The following is a 23224-nucleotide window of genomic DNA, read 5'->3' on the forward strand; positions in this document are numbered from 1 at the left end:
GCCACTTGGCCGCTGCAGAGGGGGCAGCAGCGGGGGCCGCCCGCCGGCCTCCTTCTTCCCACCGACAACTTCCCGGGGCGTAAACGGCCGCGCCAGGTGCCGCCCTCGCCGTGATGGGACGGCGGGCGTGGGAGGGAGGGGGAGCCGGCAGGCACGGCCCGGGCTGGCAGCGCTGGTGCCGAGCTGCGGGCGAGGAGGGCAGCGCTGGTGCGAGAGCGCGGGCTGCCCGCCCCCTGCCCGCCCGCCCCCGCTGCCGGCTGACAGGTGCGCGCTCCTCCGCGCCGGCCCCGGCTCCTCCGACCCTCGCCCGCCACGGCCACGGATTGTTTAGTCCTTGGGAAGTTGGTCTGGGTCCAGATTTTCCTTTGATCCTTTTTTTTTTTTTTTTTTTTTTTAAGAGAGAAAGGGGGGGAAAAGCCAAAGGAAAACAAAACCTGGAGACACAGAAAAAGGCTCTAGGAAAAAGTTTTGGATGGGATTATGTGGAAACTACCCTGCAATTCTCCGCTGCCAGAGCAGGCTCAGTGCTGCCTTCTCCCCAGCGGCGCAGCCCGCGCCGGGCGCTGCTGAGAGACGCCCGGGCCTCGGTGCCGCGCCGCCAGTGCCTGCTGTGCCGGAGCCCCTCGCCCCGCCGGCCCAATGCTCCTCCTCGGGCTGCTCCTGCTGACATCTGCCCTGGCCGGCCGGAGGCAGGGGGCCGTCGCCGAGTCCGATCTCAGCAGCAAGTTCGCCTTCTCCGGCGCCAAGGAGCAGAACGGTAAGGAGCCGCAGCGCCCGCCGCTGCGCAGCCCGGGGCAGGGTGGGGGCGGGCGCCCGGCCGGCGCGGAGCGGAGCACCCCGCTCGGCTCCTCCGCTCCCGGCTCCTCTCCTCCTCGGGGCGGTGGGCGCGGGGGCAGCGCGGCTCTGCCCGCCGGCTCCGGGTAAAAGGGCAGCGGCTCGGCGGCCGCGGGGGGAGCCCGGCGGCTCCCTCTTCTGCGGTGCTTGAGGTGCAAAACGTGCCCCCTTCCCGTCCCCCGCCTCGCCGTGCTAAAAAACCAAACAAACTGAAAAACAGCAGCCTAAACCCAACGACGACCCGCGCACCTTTGTACCCCAAATGCTTCGCTCTCGGGGGGTGGATTTTTGTGTCTGTGCGTGAATGAGTGGTGTTTTGTACGGGCTGGAAACGAGCTAATCCTGTATAGGAAATGAGAATTACTTTTAACTTTCAAGTGTACCTGAAATGTTTAGAAAACTCTCAAATGCAAGTTCCCCTGGGCTGGGGCTGTGCAGAGCTGGAGAAAGACTCCTTTCATACAGCAAGGGCAGCTTCGGGGTGTGTAATTTGCTTAGCCTCTGAACTCCGTATGATTTACATTATTCAGATTTTTAAGCGCCTTTCCTCTTGATCTGCTATTATGAAGTCATTTTAAAGAATACTTTACAAACTGTAATGTTATATACTGCATGAAACCACACTTAGTGTAGGATATCTAAAATTAAGGCTGTTTGCATACATTCGTGGAAACCCTGGTGTTTAACGCACGGGGCGGAGGGGGGCGGGGGGGTGTGTTTGAAAAATTTAGTACTTAGCATGTCAGCTAGAACAAGCTTTCTCCCTGGGCACAAACCAACACAAAAGGCCAAGCTGGGAGCTCTCAAAACTCTCTGAACTGTAATGAAATAAAGCAGAAACGCAGACTTGAGGCTAATTCAATTCTCTCAACTTTGAACTTGGGACTCCTCAGATAAAAGTATTCTATCTTATATCTTCCAGTAGAAAGCAAAGTTTCAGAGACCTCTGTGAGCGTTCTTTGAGTGGGTAGAATATGCAGCGCACTAACAAATTTAAAAGGGGGAGATTAATACTGCTATGGCCTGTTAATGTGGTGATATATGGCACCTGCAGACTGCCGGAGCTGCTGATCAAAGAGCAGCGTGGGGATCAATCTCTAATCAGAGCAACTGTGAAGGGCCAGAGGAAAGTGATCAAAAGACTTAGAGACCGGGCTATTCTGACAGGAAACCAATCAGACTTTGTGCACAGTACAGGAAATTATCTGCTCTGTGTGAGAAATCACTCACTTTCTACACCTTCCTATCCTACCTGGTGTTTAGAGGCTTTAGGGCACCAGTTTGTGACAAAGTGGGCTTGGCAATTATATACCAATGTCTCGTACTGTTTTGCTGCTTTCTCTTAAATTTGCATGGTGTGTGTATGGAGCTTATCAACACACAGAGTATTGTCATTGCTTTGCTTTAACTTTGTCAGGACTGGCAAGAAACCTGCTATGCTGTCAGTCTCCTCTAAAAGGTTTGTTCCAGGATTCCAGGATAATGCAGCTGGGCCCTGAAAGGCCTCCAGGGTGCAACAATGGGATCACAACAGTGTAAAAGGTAGATCATACAGCATAGAAGCAAAACTGGTGTAAATAGGTGTAAGTATATGTGACAGTGCAAACTAGATTCTGTTCACAGATATCAGAAATGCAGCTGCCTTAGGTCACGCTTCAACTGATTTGCAATGAAATTTGGCATGTTCTAAGATACACTCACTGTGTCTTAGAACAACTGCAAAGCCAGGAGAAATGTTATGAAAAAAAAAAAAGGTGCCCTGAAACTGTATTATGTGGTAGTTTATACTCAGAACTGTCCAGATTCCTCTTGTAGTTTACTTTAAGTTTGCTTAATAGTTGTTGAATTGTAAAACTTAAAAAAATTAGCACAAGTTTAGATATAGCTAAGTATCAACATCTGACTTTTCTTAACTGATTTTAATTATTTGGGGGATCAGTAACACTAGTCCAACCAGTTCTTACTTGATTTAATTAAAGTGATTTTTACACTCTGCTGCAATCTAAAGATTGTATAGCTTTTAGCTAGAGGCAGGTTAAAACTCCCTGGAGTATGAGAATGAGATATTGCTGTTCATGTGCCAAATAATCTCTGGTCAGGAGAAAGGGAGATTTTTTACTCATGCAGTCTGCAAATAAAAATTCTGTCCTCAACTTGTAAAACTGCTAAGTGGCCAAGAAGCTTTGCAGTAGAATGGATTACAGTGTTACTCAGCTGCACACAAGGGTGCTATAGCTATTGCTTCAAGGTGCCTGTGACCAGTTATTAATTCAGTGGGACTACTTGTGTTTCAAAGGATAAATCATGCACTTAAGGATTAACTAATATTTACTTATTTAATAGCTGTATTACATTAAATTCAAAATTACAATTTGACTCATTTGCTAATTGTTTGCATAAGAAGCTCTCTTGGCTTTGCTGCATAGTGAATATTATTTTGGGTGGCAATTTCCTAGTGTAAATATTTTTTTACAATTGTAAGTTAAATATTTTAGAACACAGTGTTTTACTGGTACCTCCTGGAAATTCACTGTGTTGGTTGTTGTGGGGCCAGTGTGGCCATTTGAAACCACTGAAAACTGCCTCCATGTTTTTATTTGTCTGCCCTCTGTTATAGTGAGATTTTCGTTTAACAGGTCTTATTTGTAACTCTGCTTGACAGCAAGGGGTTTTATGTGATTTCTGTGAAAAAATCCTATTTATATTTAATGTTTTTATTTTATTATACTGAGTAAATAATCATCTCGAGGATCAAAGGAGTTTATGCAACAGTTTTCTGGAAAGTAAAGTAATAGTAAATGGTGCATGTAGTGAGGGCTTCCGTTTATCTGAGTGGACTTCATTTCTACAATTTGTAAGATTATGCTTTCAAGGCTTTTTCATACTTAGGTGGCTTTATCATTTCTCTTATGGCTCCTTGAGGTATTTACTACAAATTTTCCATATTGAAGCAGAGTCAAAATTTGAATGTTCAGTTTCTTTTAAATCACAAAACTGAATGTCTTATATTGAATTTGATTAATTCAATGGTTAACTTCTACTTTCTTCATTTCTATCTGCTTTTGACTCCTGTTTTTGACATTGTATTGTCATGTATGTGTTTCTGTAGCTTCAGAAATGTCTGAGGGGGCTGTTGGGGGGTTGAGTACTGTGAATGACTTAATTCTAGTGACTTAACCCTGTTAGTCTTGAGTGCACCTGCTTATGTGATGTTATTAGTTTAATCTGGATTTGATTACAACATGAGATGGCAGGAGAATCTATTTTCTTGGCTGCCTTAGAACAAGATGCAATAAATGTTTAAAGTAATTTTGCTAAGCTATCAGCTGTTACATTTTCTATGAGAAATATGAGTGTATCTATAGAAAATAATGTAAAAACGACTGTTGGATGCCATAAGAAATAATGTGTACAGTTTATGTGGTGTGTACATTTCAAGTGTGGTACTGAATGACTTCAGAGGGCCGAGAACCTGATGTCAGTTAGAAACTTACCAGGACTGATTTTCCTCAGTCAGTTTCAAGTGTGACTGAACTGCAGTAAACAGAGTTTCTGAAGTACATCTTAGAAAACTCAAGCATTTGATTTCTGCCAATTCTGCAGCACAGGTAATGTGTCAGTCATGATTTGTCTTTTCACAGATCTCGAAAGGAATTTGGTTGGTTTTCTTCTTCCTTCACATGAATGGAAATCCCTAATAATAAGTTTCACTAACTGAACACTTCATATTCTTAAATCTTCTGAAATGGGAAAGATTCATGTAGCTTAAATAAACCAAACCCAAAAGTGTGTCCTTGAGACAGTGTTTGAAACTTGCATATTTCAGTCCATCCTTGGGAAAAGTTGGTGGATGCAGCTGGAACGGAGTGAGTAGCTGAAGTGCCAGAAGAAGAGTCTCATCACCTCGATGTGTGTGTGGCCTGCCACACCTACTCTGAACCACACAGAGGATTCCTTGATTTGTCTGTGTCCAGAGAGAGCTCCCAGTTAATTCAGCAAGCGGGACAGCATCGCAGCAAAGGGTTTCTGATTAAGTTCCTTTACCTTGGGCTGAACATCAGGAAAATGTGTGGATGTCCAAGTGATGCAGCACATTGAATCCTTACAGGCAGGAGTGTCAGTCCTTTTGCTTGAAAGCAGAAATAAAATTTGACTGCAAAATTTTCTGTTATAACGGAACATACTTTATCGTGGTTTGATGCCATTTCCACTGGTTCATGTTGAAGTGAAGAGTGCCAGTACAGCCTATTGACTACTGCTGGCTGGCAAAAATTGTCTTAGCTTTGAGAAGAGAAGGAAGAATAATAGATAAGCTGTATCAGCTAAAGGGAAGGTTGATAGCGACGCAATTTTTTCAAGTAAAAGCTATTTCTGCCTAGTCCAAGGCTTGTTTTGAAATGTTTTAAAGCTGTTTTCCTGGAAAGTAATGAGTTACAGCACATCCTCTTGTGACTTTAAGCAGAAGATTGTGGCAAATTAGAGAAGCTGTTCAACACAACAACAAATTGCAGAGGAAGAAAGTTTTTAAAACGGGTTTTTTTTGTGTTTGTAGTTGACTTCTGGCATATTGTTTGCAATTCAGCAGAGTGATGCTTGGGACTTTTCCTTAGGCCTGTTGCTTCTCTCCGTTTCTTCTGTTAGGTAAAATAAGGGTTTTAAAAGCACAGACTTTTTACTCCTTGTCTCAAATATGTAGTCATTCCAACCTGTCCATATATTTCTTTAGGGTTGGAATGGAATTTAGTGTAAAATCTTATTTTTAACTAGTTCTTATTAAGTTTGTAGATTGGACTTCAAAGCTTTATGTCATGTTGTTTGGGGGCTTTTTAGTTTGTCTGTCAGTCAGAGTTTTATAATGGAGAAGAAACACGAGGCATGCCTTGAGTAAGAGACAGCTGTATTGCTAAAGAGATTATGTTCAACTTTATCTTCCCATAAACATAATGTCTTTTATATCTTAGAGCTTTTTCCAGACTCTTTGAGTCTTAATTATTACATAGTTGACATGTAATAGCAAAGTACTGGTTTACATCATACAGCAGCGGTTGTGAATTGTAGCAGTGGTTTTGGGGGTTTCTGTCTCTGTTGGGTGGTTGCTGCTTTTGGTTTTTGCTATGTCTGGCAGTTCCTGATTACTAGAAAGAGGATGTGCTGAGCAAGCCCACTTCCCTTACTGGGAAATGAGCCTCTTCAATTGCTTTATAGATAGCTCTTAGCTTTGAGAGAGAGCCTTGCCTTTGCTTTTTAGTCCCAAAGTGCATTCCATGGGAAATACACTTCTTGGTGTGTAAGCGTCTTAAGAATTGGCCTGCACAGATGTAGCCTTTTAGAAGAAACCAGTGTGACTTAGAAATAGTTACTGGAACAGAAAGGAAATAGAGCTGACACATAGAAGCATAGTTATTTTAGTAGCACTTAAGTGTCTGTATGAGTGCTTTGTTGTTTTGAAGTTTCTGAGGAATGAATTGCATGTTAAGACTTTTTCAGCCCTGTCACTCCCTTTTGGGAAGAACTTTTTCAGCTTGTATTTGAATATGAAATGCTTTTATTTAATTAGGTAAGTGAAAATTCATAATGTGTTATTGTGAAGCTAAAATATCAATTGGTATTTTGAAGGGGCTTTCTTACACTGTAGGATGTTATTTTAAGGTGACAATGCCTGGAAAATTTGTTCCATAGACGTCCTAGCCTTAGGATTCATCTGTCTTCTGATCACCTCTTCTTGGCATCATTCTATTGAGATTTTTCAAAGAAATCTTCAGTGTTACATTGGGCTATTTGTGTTTAATTTCACAATTCTACAGCATACTAAGCAGTCTTCTTATGTGTGAAGGTACCTCATCTTTACAAAGCACGTGTACAATAATAACTCACTGCATTTCCATAACCTATTCAGTTTTCACAGCTGGGTGACAAAAGGCAGGACTCTGGATGCTCTGGGAGAAAGTCTTACACACAGAGAGTATAAGAACTATTAAAAAACTAGTATAAACAAAGGAGAAAACCCAGCTAATTCGTTGATCTCCTTCAAGCCTTCTGCATTAGGGTTTGCAAGTGCTGTTTTTTTTCTGATCTTAATTCGTTTTCTTCCAGCTATTCCATCTTTGCTGAGCATGCCCTCAGTGTTGGACTTTGGTGTACTCCCTGCATAGGCATGACCTAATGTTTGCCCTGGGCTCGGAGCCTGCTTGGCTTCTTGCCACAAGTGCTGTGAGTGTGTGCCTCCCCCAAGCCATGGCAATGTGCTCTCACCTTTGCTGACCAGACCCTCATGTGAGCTGGCTGCAGCTGAAGTTAAAAGAACTCCTCAGCTGTTTAGCAAAGTCTCTTTGAGCCACTGGATTTATTATTGTCATTCTTCTGTGCTAATTTAAGACTATGCAGGTTAACTCTGCAGTGAGGATCTTCACAGTGATGGTTGCTGCTTATGTTTTTGGAATTTTATTTTCTTTCTGCCATTTTTACGTGCAGGTGTTTGGGGCTGGGGAAGGACGATATGAATTTAACTCCCTTTAATACAGTACAGGAAGAAAGAGAAACAAAATAAGAAAATTTTTGAAGGTTATTTCCAATGAAGTGGCATCATTTTGTACTACTGAGAATGAGAGTTGCAAGGGAATAATCAATAACACCTTTTTTTTCTTCGGCAATGTGCCTTTTAGAGAATTAATCCTCATAAATTATTCATTAAACTTGCCATTTTGTGGTAAATTCATTCAAGGCATCATTATAAACATGGGTGTTTTAAGGAGATTCTTCTAGGCTGAAGGTCACCTCTGTTCCTACTTGCCTGAAAGCCCAAAACACTGAAATTTCTCATTGAATTAGTTAAAACTGATTATTAATTGCATTAAAAGAGCATGCAGGCATGGCTTAATTTGGTCACTGTTGTGCTGATTTCTCCACATGAAGTGGAGGGTACCACTGATCCTGAATAAAGCTTGGTAAAGGCAGGCAGGCCAGGGCTTTTCTTTGGTCATGTGTTATGGCTAGAACTAAAAATCTTTGGTTTTAATTTTTTAGGGCTTGGTTTTTCTAGATGAACAGTGCTGTTGGTTGGGTACTTATCCTAATAAGTTCTCTATGATACAACAGTACTACTAAAGGAAAGCAGGGGAGGTCTTCCTAGTTTCAGCAAATGTCTGGCATAGCCAGTGATAATTTTGGGTACTGGATCCCATATCACCCATATCTGGCTTTTCTTGGAACCTTAATCTGTCTGTCTCAGAAAAAGCAAAGGATGTCTTGGGAAGAGGAAACAATGCTGCTTGCGTTTTCTGTACAGTTAATTCATTTTTACATTGCTGCTGCTGTAGTATTCTTATTATGAATTGTCAATAAATCATGTAAGAAGGTGGAGGGGGGCAAGGAGTTAGATGCTGCAATTAATTAGGGAATTGGTCCTGTAATCTGATAAATGGGCTTCAAACTAGGTTCAAACAGTAAAAGGTAAAATAGTGGTGCCGTTTTCATAGTTTCAATATTCAAACCGTTATTCAGTTTGGCACATATCAGCAAAGTCATAAGTTTCTGTGTGTGTAAAATACTAGGGAATGTAATGTTTGAAGAGTAGTTTACACTGGAAAAATGATTTTGGAGATGCTCTTAGCACACCTTCCCTGTCAATCTGTAGCTACTAATTTCCCTATGCCTCTTTTCAGCATTATTTGTTTAAAAGCACATGAAGTGGGAAAGTGACCTTGCTGGAAGAGGTACTCATTTCTGAATTAATGCACAGTATCACTTGTTTCAATTGTTATCTTTAGTTAATCTTTTCACATAACTCAGTTGTCCAGTCTTTTACTAAACGGTTATCTAGGGAGCCTCACTGGATGAGCTATTGTATGATAGCAGCTAGAATATCTATGTTTGATTTTATTTCCTATTTTGTTACTTTTTCTCCTCCAGTATAATTCTCTGAGTAACTATCCAACTGTGCTTACCCTTGTTCCAGACAATCCAGGGCATCAGTCCTAGGGGCTCTGAGTTCCTCCTTGCATTGACAAGGAAACCAGCACTCATTTTATGCAATAGTTAAACATTAGAAAAGACATATGGCACAGGAAATTCTTTTGCTGTGTGTGAAGGTATGGCATTTCCAAACTGGAAGTGTTGTTCTGACTATTCCACCGGTAGTGGAGAGTTATATGAGGCCACTTCCATCTGCAGAGAATCTGTTTCACTTGCTTGTGGTTCTGGGGCTCATTCAAATGCTCTAAAACAAAATAAAAGTAATGGATGTAATAACTTCTTTATGGAAAAGTCATAAAAAGCTACAGGGCCATGTAAACAAATTGGGTCATTTACAAGATGTTTAAGTGATGGATATTCAGTCCAAATTCAAAGGTGTGGATTAAGTTTTTACAGTCATTTTGACTGAATTTTGCCCTCAACAAGATTTGCATTCTCTGCCAGGAATGCCTTTGATACTGCAGATGACAAATTTTCAGAAAAAGTGTTTTCGAACATTTCAGTGCATTCAGAGTAAAGCCAAGATGTAGGATTTGTTATTTCTCTAGGTGAATTGAGAGCTTTTCTTAATCTTCATGGTTACACTGTGAAGCCGTAGTGGAACTTTGTAGTATTCCCAGGGAAAATCAACTAAAAGGGTTTCCCCTTCTGGATTCAAGCATGCCTGAACTAATTACAAAGCAACCATTTTGGCTCTCTGCTCTGTCAGTATAAATAGGTTTGCCCAGAACAGCAGTGACTGTGATCCAAACTAAGCTGTGTTAGTCACAGAAACGTGTGTTATATCTCATTGAAGCACTGAACGTGTTATCCATGGTGTGTCACCTCACAAGGCCCTCCTAATTCACTTCATCACTTGTTGGAGAGGAGTGAAAAATAAGACTTCTGCATGTTAAGATGCATTCTGTGGGTCATTTATTTTCTTTGATACAAATACAAGCCTAAGGATGGATAATTTTCTCACATTTGTGGGAGGGATATTGGTGCTAGCTACTATGGGGTGCTTCCCCTCTCATGGGATGTGCTTGCTCTCTGACTCCCAAAGCAACTTCAGTTACCTTTCACAACTCTTCATGCACTAAAATCTGCCGATCATTTCAGAAAGAAAATAACTTTGCTAAGCACAAGTCTGGAGTTAGTAGTAATTGACTGTACATGGGTGAAGCTCTCTATTTGTATGTACAGTGCTAAATAATGGACTGTTGATGTGTCTCTTGTGCTTGATAATGTGCCTGTGAAACTAGCAGTTCTTACCTGGAAAATGTGTATGTGTGATTATGCAGCATTTGAAGAAGTCCTTCAGGAAGCAATTTGAATGAATGTTGCATCAGACAGTGTCAAGTCGAAAAGGTTTATATGTATATTATTGACAGTTTGTGTTCCAAAAATAAATTTTGGGTAAGTGGTCTATCTTAATATTTCAAGGCTTCCATCTTACTACTTAGTTGGTCTGTTGTTTCACAGGGAGGTTTATACCTACCAACATTTCTGTTGCTTGTGAAACTATAATGGGTCTGAAAGGGAGGTAAAACCTCTTAATTGACAGCTAAAAAGTAATGGCTCCAAAACAAACATGATCTCTATAAAAAGGACATTAAACAGCTGGATTTGACCTTGCCTATTGTTTTAAAATATGGCTAAAGATTCTTGATGGCCTTGCTTTCTTTGTGTCATTCAAAAATCCCAGGCCGAAGGTGCACTGCATTTCTGCATTTTTTATAGGCAGACTGGAGTCTGAAATTTTAAATACTCTAAAAATTCTGCTAAGTACTCACTATATTTCTCACAGTACTTGCTATATGAGTACTTATGAGAAGTCCGAAAGTACTTGCCTGCAGCCTTGGGTTCCTTTTGAAATGGAGATTGAATTTGTGACTGTTGAGTCTTTCAGCAATCCTTACCTATCTGCCTAAGAGTCTTTATAAAGAATGGCATAAGATGCTGAGAAAAACCTTTTTTTTTCCTTTTGTTTCTTCCTTGGGAATCTTTATTCCATACCTGTTCTCAGTACCTGCAAGAACTGTGTGTGTGTGTGTAGTACTGGCATAGAGTTTGAGGTCAATAATTTTCATTTGAAGAGAGACTACAGAGATTGTCTTTGTGATTATCTGACACCTCAAGAATGCCACATCTCAGCAGAGTATGACAGTAAAGAGATCTCTGGTGCTTAAATACCTGCCTGATTTGCAAGATTTTCATATTGCTTGTGGGGAAAAAGATGGTTTTGTATAGTTGTCAAGTAGAAAGATAAACATGTTTCTAAAGCGTGTGCCTGCCTTATCAGTAAGAATCTTACAAAACTCTGATGGGCCTCATTTGTCAAGATGCATATGGAGGTTGGTGTAGTGGTAATACCCAATGAAACAGCAGTGAAATATTTCCAAATTGTTATTGCTTTTAAGATATTTAAAAGAAATCAAATGAAAACTCTGTAGTTTGAAAGAAAGCAAGAATCCAAGACCCTCTTGTTTTAAGTTGACTTGGGCAAGCAATGGTGAATATTGGAGCTAAAAGTATTTTGAATGAATTTAAGGTGGGCTATCAGTTAACAGGCCCTAAAACATTCAATAAATGGTGTAGAGTTTAAATAGTAATCTTTTATATTTACATGGAGATCAACTAATACTGGGTAACGTGAAAATATTTACATTTTATTTCCATGGTTTTGGGTTTGGGAAGAATGGAATCTTCTCTGCTCTTCTGCATGTTAACTGTTCTTAAAATAATTTAATTCCAGGCTGTTAATAGTGGCTGTTGAACATGTGTATCATCAGCCACAGCCAAGCTGCACATTGAGCTCTCCCCTCCACAGAGGGATAATGTGTGGCTGCAGAGGGTTCACAGCATCTGGTTTTGGAATTTGTGTGTACCCAGATGTTGCTACTGAGTACAGAATGTAGGAGCTATTGGTTTCTCAGTCCTGATTCCTTAGCCCTACTCTAGGATCTTCAGAAAGAACTTTTTAATAGGTAGGAGATTTTTTGTTTGGCTTTTTAGTGGTGTTTTTTTCCAATTTTTCAAGTGCATGATCATGTATTTATTAATAACTAATTTATTAAAAACAATTTCTTATTGCTGTCTCTACTGCGATCCCTTGGCTGATTTAAGACTTCAGAGTCAACTAAAATATAATTATTTTCAGAGGTAGCTGGTTTTTCTCAGTTACATTTTTCCTTTCCATTGTTTTGCTGAATATTCATTACTTTGAAGCTCAAAGTCTACTCTAAAAGATAGCTTGTAATATACTTAAATAAAAGCAAGCTGTTATCAAAAATATTAACTTCTGTCCCTGCTTTAGTCAAATCCTTAACATAAAAGCAGTTCTAAAGTTGCTAATTGCTATAAAATATGCTATTATATCTACCAGCAATTTATTATGTGTACTTATTTTATAAATAGTGGGTTACCAGCTGACTAGCTCCAATCCCTGAACTTCCCCACTGACAGTACTTTGGATTGGATAGATGTAAAAGATGCAAAGATGTATTGTGGAGTTGTTCCCTAAGATACGCAAAAGGGCTTGACCTTGAATGAGGAATTCCATTGAAGTTGGGAAGTGATTTGATCTAGTTAGAATGAAAAAAATTACATGATGCAAGCTTGCAAGATCAAGACCTTGTCATTAATTCAAAGCCTGGAAAAGGGAAACATCTTGATGACTTCTTTTTCAGATTTTTTATTGTGTCCATTAAATGTGAAATAAAAATCAGCAATTGTGTTCATGTTTGCTATGGTGGCTGTGCCTGTCTAGCTATAAAAATCATTTACTGCATCTGAATTGCTTCTTATCTGAAAAAAATCCCAACTAATAATGGTTAAAGTGTAATAAAGTTTATTTATGTAAAATAGTATTAGAAAGATAAAAGCTAGTCATGCTTTCATATTTTAAGTTTTATTTTCTTTTATAGCTTTCTTTTACTCAGCTAATCCAAGCTGTATTCTGAACAACAGGATCTCTACGCCATTTACAGTAAAATGCTAATGGACAGATATGAATATTTGTGCTCTTGTCAAAAATTTGATAAAAACTGTAACAAAACACCCCCACGCTTCTGCCTCTGTGCAAGGGAGGAATGCTCTATTTGCAGTTTGCAGAATAGTTGAACAACATTGAGTGCCTTAAAGCCTGAGGAAGTGGTATATGTTGAGAGATAAAGACAGAAATGTGAAAGAAGTCTGTATTGAAATTTAACAAGAGAAGAAACCAAGATGCTGTGACAAGACTGCAAGGAAATTGTTTTTCTCTGTGTCTTATTTTGCTTTCTATAGTAGAAGAATGAACAAAAGGGCTCCAGCAAAGTAGCTCTTCTTTGATGATTACTGAATGGGGTTAATTATTTTTTTCATCCTGTTGTGCATGAGGAACTTATTTGATACTTCTAGATTGTTATCACCTGATTTTTCCATCATGTAGAGCTATTTAAAAGGGGAGTTTGGAAGATTTTTTTTACTGGTACAGGACATGAAGCTGTAAACAGCTAATACAGTGATCAGTTCATAAACACTGCAATGTACTGGCTTGGTTTGTCCTGAGCATTACTGACAGCTCTTTTTGATGGGCTGTTCCTCAAAACGTAGGGTGTGTATGGTGTTGGTGGTTTAAACATGTAGGTAATCAGGGCTCATATCCCAGGGAGTGAGGAGAGAAACTTTCTTTCAGCTGTTACAATTTTTTCACGCTAAAACATTTTTCAGTGACATGTAAGCATTTATATGTCTGATGAACTACAGATAAAGTAGCAGATGCTTAGGCTTTTTATCAATATTGGATTCATAACATGAGCTATCTCTATTTTCCTGTGGTTTTTTTCTGGCGCACCAAAATTAGGAGATCAGACATGACCTTTCAAATTGCTTGTCTTCTATGTGGCCAGTAAGTGTGGCTTTCAGGGATGGCTTTGTACCAATACTTGTCATTATTTTAAACAAGAGGAAATTATAATATTTCTAAAAATCAAGAGCAAAGCATTTAAAAATGAAACCTCATGTCAATTAGGAAATCATAGGTCTCTGAAAATTATCAATATATTTACTTTTCTGGCACGTGCTTATGCTGCTACTAGGAACTTGATCCTTAAAGCCAGAGGATAAAATGTAACAAACTGCTCAGTGGTACTTTGGTGCCAATATAGATTCACTGCAACCTTTTTTTTTTTTTTGTTATCCTGACACTTTTAAAATAATTTTTTTCATAGCACCTGAAATGTTTCTGAGGGTAAATAACTTCGCATCCAAGGCTTCCCTTCTCTTATTTCTGATTTTTTTTTTTTTGGTGTGTGTGTGTGCATTTTGGAAGTTTTTTTAAAATAAACTGAGCCCTAAGGAAAAAGTGTGCAAATCAGACATAGGTGAGAGGGTTGCTTTTTGATTAGAAAGGTCAGCATCTTGCACCTGCCAAAAACATTTTGATCAGAAATGGTTAGATACATATTTATACATGGATGGGGAAAACAGGAGGAAGAGGAGCTTTGGTAATTTCTCTGCCTATGAACAGCCCTGGAACCTCTGCAACCACCTTTAGCAGAAATAAGAGTTATAATGGTCAGCACTGGGCTTTGAGTGCTCAGCTGGCATCTGCTTTCTGTCACAGTTAGAACGGGCTAGAGGGAAAGATCTTGCATCCTACCGGAGTTCTCTGGGGTGCACTTCCTGAAGACTGAACAAAACAAAAAGTCATCAGTCCTTCTGTTCAAGGTGACTTGATAACAAAGAATGCCCCATAAACACAGTGGGATTATTTGCTCAAAGGACCAAGATGTTTATGTTACTGCTACCTTTGGTAGCAAAGAGTAGAGAAGCACCATAAGAAAGATGGTTTTAAAAAATGGGGACCCACTAAAATACCATATCTGGTAAATAATTTTTCTCTTGATCTTTTCCATGAAAGATATTGATGGTTTTTAGCCAGGTAATGGGAATAAATGCTTTCTCTTCAGTAGAGGAAGAGATGCTGCTAAGATGCTGTCTTTTGCAGTTCAATAAATTCTGTGTTTAAAAAGTAGTGACACTAGCAAGGTAAAAGTAGTAATACCACGCAGATTTAAGAATGTCTGTAAGCAAACAAGATCTAATTCAAAGAAACTACTTTCATTCTCTGAAAATGAAAGGTTTAGGTTTTGTTTTTAAGGTGGGTAAAAATTTTTGTTCTTAAATTTTTTCCTGTTCTGGACTTTCCTTCAGCTCCACAACTGAAGCCTTCTGCATGTAATTCAGCTTCTCTGAATTTTATTCCTTTATTGATAGAGTATCTGGTACATTGGTTCTAGGTGCAATATTTTCCCTACTTCTTCAAACCTCTATTTACAAATACCAGTTCAAATAAGCAATATTACATTCAAAAGGATTGTGTCCAGAAAATAACTCTCTAAATGGCTTCAGATAGTTACTTGTCTTTTTAAGGTAAAGTAATATATTTCTTTGTTAATTTCTGAGGTTAGAATAATTCTGTTTTCTTTTCATAGCTTTCCCATAATTTGCTTTAGAATTTTACCATCTTGATCTCTCTGCAGAGGATTATCTGATGATGAAGATGCCACCTCCAACAATTGTATTCATATGCAATTTAAATATAAACTTTTCAAGCTGTAGCTGTGCATTAGGCTTTAGGTAGTATCAACAACTTTGTTGAAGCACTTGCAAAAATCTTCTAGGATCATGAAGACCTTTTTATTGCTGCCTTGAGGCAAAAATGTTGCCAGGGACTTCATTTAATGACAGTCTCTGTGTGTAACACTTCTGTTGTATTTCTTGGTATCATGGCATCATTCATGTAGTAACAAAGCGTGGGCAGTTAGCAGTTGAAAACACAAGGCTGAGGTTCTGTTCTTGTATCTTAGCTGAAATTAGATTTAGCTACTACTAATTGAGCAGGCTTTCAAAGAAATATGGTGTTAGATGAAGAGGGTTTGAAGACTGTGCTGGTCTTCCATCTGTGTTCATACTGGAGGGGATGTGAAGGCTCTTCTTTAATTGTTTGTGAGGGTTTTGTTGCTTGGTTTGTTATGTTTTTGCCTTTCTCACCCCATTCATGCTGGAGGGTTGAGGCAGTGACTGGCATGCCCTATCACTTGCTGCAGGTTAGCACACTGTTTTGACCAAAATGAAACTGGAGAATTGCTTTTGGTCCCCATTAATGCCTTTGTAAACTCTAAATTTTCTTGCTCTACCATAATGTCTGTAATTAGACCAACCTTTTATTAACTACTCTGAGGTTCTTATCTACCATTTGCATCTCTTAAGAATTTAGTTGCTGTTCTGTTGCCCAGCTTTACACGACTTTGGACCTGTTTTAGCATTTTTTGAGATATTTACATGGAAGATGTGACTAAACAGTCAATTTGTTAAATTTCATTTATAACTTGGGGAGACTGTAGGAAAACAGAACTAAAATCATGGAGAAAAAGAGAAATGGAATGGAATGATGGGCAGAAAAATTGCAAAGTTCACTCAGACATGACTCCTATTTACCAAGAAAAAATTAAATAAGAATTATCAGTTTACCTTGAAAATATGGATATTTTTAAAGAAGTAAAACTTAGCGCTAGGTAGCTTGTATAATTAATATTAGGTTGAGGAGAATTCAAGAAAAAATATTGTTGATTGTGCTCAAAAAGAAGTGCTTTGTATTTGAGATGAAACAATTTTATTAAAGGTGGGCAAGGCAAGGTAATTAAAGTTCTGGAATAATATGTGAATTTTGAATATCATCAAATGGTAATGAGGCCAAAAGGAAGAGATAAGGTTAGGTATAATGCTGTGATCTCAGGACTGCAGATTAAAAGAAAGCACTCGTAATGAAACCAGTGTGCCAAGGCAATTCCCTGAGAAAGTTCTAGAAGGTAATAGCAGCCATTCCAGGCCAAATTAAAGGTATTGTTGGCTCAGTGTGTTTTGCTTGACAATACCCAGTAAGGAATGTAACAATGATTCCCTGGACTATTCTCCTGCCTTCCAGTGTTGTAGGAGTCAGAAATTTGTGTAAGTTGCAGGCAGAATTTGGGTGTTTGGTAGCCCAAGGGATTTTTTACGTCTTGAAAACTTTTTCTATTTACAGTTTCTATCGAGAAAGTTTAACCACATAACTGGTAAATATCTTATTTTGGTTGTTTCATGCACACTGTTGGATCATTTTATTCAGTATCATCTTGCTCTTTGGTTTTGCCCATGATTTTTGGATTTGATCAGCTATTGTGAAACCTCAGCTAGTAGCTGCTCCAAGCCTTGTTCTCCTGCACAGTGTTTATGTGTTTGCCTGTAGCAAATATGCACATTTATGTGCAAAAATGCACATAAAGCATGTATCTTCTGGTATTTTGAGTATCAAAAGATACTGGGAAGCAGTATTCAAGGTATGAGAAGACCCTGGATTTACACAGTAATAGTGTTTTCTCTAGTTTTCCATGCTTTTGCCTCAAGTTCCTAATATTCAGGTTTTCCCCTCAGATGTGTAGTCCTGCCCCAGTAGGACATACAGCAGCTCTGCACATGCGAAAGATGCTCAGAAATTGCTTTGTGTTGTGCTCAGATCTGGAAGTGATAGAGACTGCAGTGCGTCAAAGCTATAAATTTCACAGGATCAAGACATTTCAATGTTCCACTTCAAGTATATCATTGTTCATATGGGTAAAAGATGCTGTAAATCAGGTGGTGACTGTAAAAATGGAAAGTAAACTTTCTCAAGTGTTCTTTCCTAGTGTTAGGTTGTGGTGTCAAGTGGTGTTCTGTTTGTTTTGGCCTTGGTTTTCTTCCCATAGACATTTTTTTCATTTGTAAATCTTCCTGGCCAGAATCTATTCCTCCTATATTATTCCTCTGCCTCAGAAGAGCAGAGAATTAAGGGTTTGAGGTTTTTTTTAATCTTTGCTGATTATTTTAGATACTAGTTTGAAGGAGAACCTGCCCCTAGGGGTAAGCAGGTTCTTCAGTGTGGCCAGTGATACTAAGATATTGCAAAGGAGTTGCTGGTCTCCCATCTTGTTCCTTGCCCTATTTTAGACTTGAATTTTATTTGTTTACTATTGAGTTTCTCTCATGAGGTAGCCCCACCTTTGTCTACCTTGTGTGTGAATAGTGATTGATTTCCACTCCCCTCTCCTCTTTAAACAGAATATTTTCTAGGGTTTCTTACATGAAGAAAAACATATTTTAGAATACCAGATGCTTCACCTAACTCTCTTTCAATTTTCACTTGAGTCAGCATTTGGATGCCATTCTGCATTTAGGAATGGGGTTTTTGACTGTAACCAAAATAAAAAATATTCTTAGAAAAGTAAATTACTGGAGAACTCGTGTACCTCTGGTTTGTTCTGTGCTCAGAAATTCCAGTTCTTATGCATGGAATAAATAACACCTACTCAAATGATAATCCTCCCTAACCTCATCAAGTAGAGATGACAAGATAAGAACCAGGTACTTATTTTCTAGAAGTATTTTTAAAATCTGCAGTTCTAGAAAATGACATGGCACTATTTTGTTTAAATTGTTGAACTGAAAGTCATCTTTAAATTTACCCTGAAAAATTATTTGTAATTTATTTTGAGATAATTTAGAAGAATAATTTTCAAGATTGCCTTTTATATTTAGAGAGAGCCTAGCAATTGAACTATTATTTGTTTGGTTTTTTCCTCTCGAATGGATTTTGGGAGAATGAATGGATTCTGCGATTGTGAGCAGCCTAATGCATGCTCTGCTGAAATCTGGATGACCCTGTGAAGTCAAGCCTGTAGTGAACCAAGGCTGGTTCTGGGTGGGCAGTGCTAAGAGCAGGGCCTGGTGTCCCTGGGGACAGTGCCAGTGCCACGCTGCTTGCCAGGGGCTCTTGTCTGCTGGAAACCCTTCCCAAGGGAAAAGCTGCTTGCTGTGACATTCGTTTCTTGGTTGCTGCTGGGTCCTGTACTGATCTCTTGACCCTTTCCCCCAGGTCTCCTATCTCTGCCTTAGGAGGGTGTAAAGGTGTTGGGGGAGGAATGAGGAGAAAGACATGTTTGGAGCACAGACTGAAAAACGTGATTCATATTTGGGCAATATTTTCTGACCTTATTCACTGCAATAATTAGACATTTATGAAAATACAGGCTGAAGTGGTACCCTGCCAGACAAAATGTAATAGAAATCTCAGATCAAGTTGCTAGTACTTCCTTTTCTGGCTCGCTTTCAAGTGTGCCTGTGAGCGCAAAGGAATGGCACGTATTTATACGTTTGTAAATAAGATCCCACACATTTTCCACTTGAGAACATGCACTCAGACCTTTTATGGTCAGGAAGGGGTGTTTCCCTCTGTCTGTGAGCTGCCCAGAGAACTACACATTTCCAAGTATGCAGTGCAGAAACTTACTGCTAATACTTTGTAAACTTCAGTTTAAATAAAGAAGTTTGGTGGATTAAAGGCAAAAAAGTAATTTTTTTTCTTTTTTCCAGTAGTAAAATACTTTAAGATAAACAGATAGATTTTGCAGTTGATGTTTTTTGCTGACCTAATTTGCCTTATTCAGGTTTACTTATAAAAATAGCACTTAAATCAAGCTCTCATGACTGTGTGTCCTCTTTTCAAAATATCTATTTATCAAGAGATTCAGTTGATAAACTCTTTCTAGATACTCAGTGTCAGTTGATCACAATGGAACAATAGTATCTAGCAATAATATTTTTAGGAAAAAAAATCTCACAAACAAAAATTCACCTTGATGAAATGAACATATTTCAAAAATAGCAGTTGCTTGCAGGCCTATTTCACTTATCAAAGAAATTTTGTTCCAATTTGAGTGATCTCCAACTCTGTAAGATGAATGCAGAACACTTAAATGTCACTGTCAAAAAGTATCATTGTCTGGAGAAGGCACAAATAAAACAATTTACTTGTGTAGCAATTTAGCTGCAGAGAGCATAATAAATATGTTCTTTCTTTTATGTGAAGTGGTAAAGTGTTTTAGGGAACCTGTAATGTGCCCTACAAAATGTATCCAGGTGGGGTTTAATTTTCCATCAGCTGTTTTGGAAACTGCGAATAGTTTGAAGCTATAGGACCGTTGGAAACACTTGAAATATGCTACAAGAGCTAGAGGTATTTTTAGCTGTTGGAACAGTTTTTAGTTCTTATGCCGTGATGCACACAGTACCCCACTCTAGCTTTTATACTAAAAAGTTTCAAATAGATTTTCTTACGAGTGGTTACTTGCTGTCTTCAGATTAATCTGAAAACACTCTTTAGTAGCTTCTGGAAAAGAAGAATGCCTACAGGAAGAAGAATAATTACTTTGGAATAATAAAAGTGGTGGGTTTCAAAATTCCCACTTAGTTTCCCAAAGATGCATTGTACCACGTGTATATTTGTACAGTGAGATGTGAGAGTTGCCATAGAATTGTTTTTTATTTCAGGACTGTTCAATTAGGTCAAATTAAAATGACAACAAGCTGAACATTGTAATAACATATGTGTCATACGTGCTAAGAATGTATTTTCAATTATAGTGCTTTTATGTGTTTTAAACATTCAGCTTCAAATCAAGGTAAAGTCTTTGGGAAGCTTGGGGTTTTTTCTACTCAGAAAAGATGAATTGCATGTAATAGCCAGTTCCCTTTCACTTAGGCTCCCTTTGCTCATACCATTCTGCAAAGGCAGAATTCGTGCAGTTAAATTTGCAGAGGCCTAAATTTGCAGTCAACGGAGACATCCATGAAGAATTTGGCTTAAAAATTTGCAAGTGGGCTGTGTGTAAGTTCTCAGAATCAGTGCATACTAGTAGGAATTCAGACAATTAAGATTACCTTGCAGAGGCTTTCATAATATAGGGAGCTTTCTCTCCAAGGTCGTGTTCTTGCATTGATTGGTGCTATGTAATCTTTGAAAATATGTAACCCTACCACAGACAAAACAAGAAAGTAATTCCTGTTCCAGAGAAGTAAAAATCAGTGGCATAGCAGAGTTTCTAGGGCACTTGCTCAACTTAAGTCCTCGCTACTTTGTGTAGGCCTAGAAATCCCAGTGCCACTAGTTAATTAGTGGTGCAATCCTGAACTTTGCTCAGCCAGAGGCAAGCAAAGCTATTATTTAAGTGGAAATAAGTGAGCAGGATTAAAACAGAGAAAATTGGGCCTCAGGGGGATCAAGTGTATTCTTAGAATTCAATTGTTGTCACTTAATGTGTTTAATTATCTCTCGATTCACAGGGCATGCCATGTGCAATTAGCTGGAGTTACAAATAACTAATCCACAAATTTTTGAGTTAAAGCTGCCTTTTGATGTTAGACTAAAATATGTCTTCTATGAAGTATTACTCTAGAAACCAGGACACCATCTTTTTATTTTCCTGTCTTCTTTAGTTTTTGTTTCTCCTGCTTCCTTGTATCAGCTTAATTACCTTATGTGCTGTTTTCCCATTTCTAGCTGCCTGTTGTTACTGGTATCATTATATGGTATGGATTATTGTCTCCTCTGTGTGATTTTGTAGTTGATGTTGGTTAGTGATGTCATTGCTGAAGGCATGACCTAGGTGACTTCTCAAAGGTCTTATTGACCTCTCTTTCCTGTGATTGCACATTAAACGTGTTCCTCAGTTAGCCGTACTCAGTGTCATGGAGCTGATTCATGTTTCAGGTGCAAATCTCATGCATGACGTACTAGACAGGAGCTGATTCTCTTGTGTTAGATATGATGTGAGTACTTTGATCCTGATCAGGAAACTCTTCAGAGGGACTCTGTGCTGAGAGATCAGCTGCTGCTTCAGTGCATTCATTGCTAGATTGGGATCTCAGTGAGGAACATCTTGTAGATTCAGGTCTATTTCTTCTGCTCCAGTGACTAGTGATAGTTAAACTGTAAAGGTATGATAAAATAAGGCGTTTTGATGTAACAGCCTGTGCATTAAAACTGCATACTCAAATTTGGCTACAAAATAGTAATTTGAACCTGACTACCCATATTAAGTATCAGATTTCATATTAAACTGAAGAGCCATGTTGTTTTGCATCTTATCTGGGGTTTCTTTAATGGATTCTATGCATGTAACATCAGTTTTTGCTCTGAACTACACACAGGTTTGTTTGGTTGCTTAAAGACTACCTCTTGCTTTGAATGATAACAAACCAGATGGCATCCTCTATTACCACTGAAGCTGAAAACATGATATGGAGGGAATAAAGGAACAAAACTCTGCAGTTGTGGAATCGTCAATGAAAAGTGCCAAAGACAAAACCTTTCTGTGATTCAAAGCCTTGTTAAAAAATTCTAGCAGCTCTTTCCAAGCTAAGCTGACAGGAAGCTATATTTGTAAGCCTGGGATATTTGTGAGAGCTGTGGTTGTGATGGCAACAAAGGGTTAAAGTTCAGTCTTTATTTTCAGATATCTCCACCTTTAAAGCAGCAAGTCATTAGTTTTTATGTTCCATGGTTGTTGGTTTTATATCTGAAATTAGGAGAGGAATAATTCCTAGCTGTCAGAGCCCTGAAACTGTTTGCACCATCAAAAAAGCTTAATTCAATTTTTGTGATGGCCATGTATGCAGTGTTATTGTCCTTCCCCATAGAAATGTGATCTGCTTTTAAGTACAGCTTCAGGATAGTCTTAACAGTCTTTTTATTGTCATTGTGGTTAGCTATCAGAAGTCTTGTATTTGAGTGAGGAGAAGGTAATCCAAAACCTTCCTTAATAACGGGAAATATTTGCCATTTCACCTCCAATACAAAAGAATTCATGTTTGCTGAAAAGCTGGGTCCTTCTAAAGGTCAAAACTGTGGAGCTGTTGCATCCTCTGCTTTCACAGCTCCTTTCAGTTTTGTCTGTTTAGAGTCAACCTCTTTTGCATTCCCACCAGATAGTGATTGGTTTGGGGTTTTGTGCTGTGGGTGGGCTTTTTCTTACTATGTGTGGGGTTTTTAATGGGATGCAGAAAAATGGTATGAAAATAGGATTTTAAAGGTTTTGGACAGGAAAATGGAAGTCCTGTTTCTAAACTGATGAGACAGGGAATGTGACACTGAGTGTGGTATTACTAAGTTAGACTCAGCTAAAGTTGATTTTATTGCCAATTTTATATTTGTAATAGTATACTCAGTTACTGCTCAAGTTCAGGACTAAGGTTGTTCATTTATTAAAATTGTAATGAAACAGAAGAATATTTTGGAGCTGACATAATTCAAAGCTGAAGTAATTGATGGTGGTATTTTCTTTGTCTTCTGTAGTTAAAGTGCATGCAGTTCACAGAATAGGCATGAGGAAAGGTAAGTATTTGTTGTATTTTAAGGAATTTGACCTTGGCTGGAAGGTTTACTCCAATCTCAGCATTTTCCAGGATTTTTATCCAGCAGTTCTGGCCCAGGTAATTATTGTCATTTGTGCAAATTCTCTATGCCATCACAAAATGACTGTCCTATCTTTGCTGGTGACATGGAAGAGCAGAAAAAAGCTAATGTGTCTTGATACTC

General features: G+C 38.9%; 1 protein-coding gene across 1 annotated transcript in view; it reads left to right on the plus strand.

Annotated features, from left to right (window-relative positions):
* Nucleotides 1–405: 405 nt before the first annotated feature.
* The window catches only part of PDGFC (platelet derived growth factor C), a 120498-nt gene continuing 97679 nt past the window's right edge, over nt 406–23224 (plus strand). Inside the window, exon 1 of the mRNA XM_030947368.1 lies at nt 406–757. Coding sequence (XP_030803228.1) covers nt 640–757 — 118 coding nt within the window. The 5' untranslated portion in view covers nt 406–639. The remainder of the gene's footprint in view (nt 758–23224) is intronic.

Source organism: Camarhynchus parvulus, chromosome 4 (genome assembly GCF_901933205.1).
Source record: "Camarhynchus parvulus chromosome 4, STF_HiC, whole genome shotgun sequence".
In the NCBI taxonomy this organism is placed as follows: Eukaryota; Metazoa; Chordata; class Aves; order Passeriformes; family Thraupidae; genus Camarhynchus; species Camarhynchus parvulus.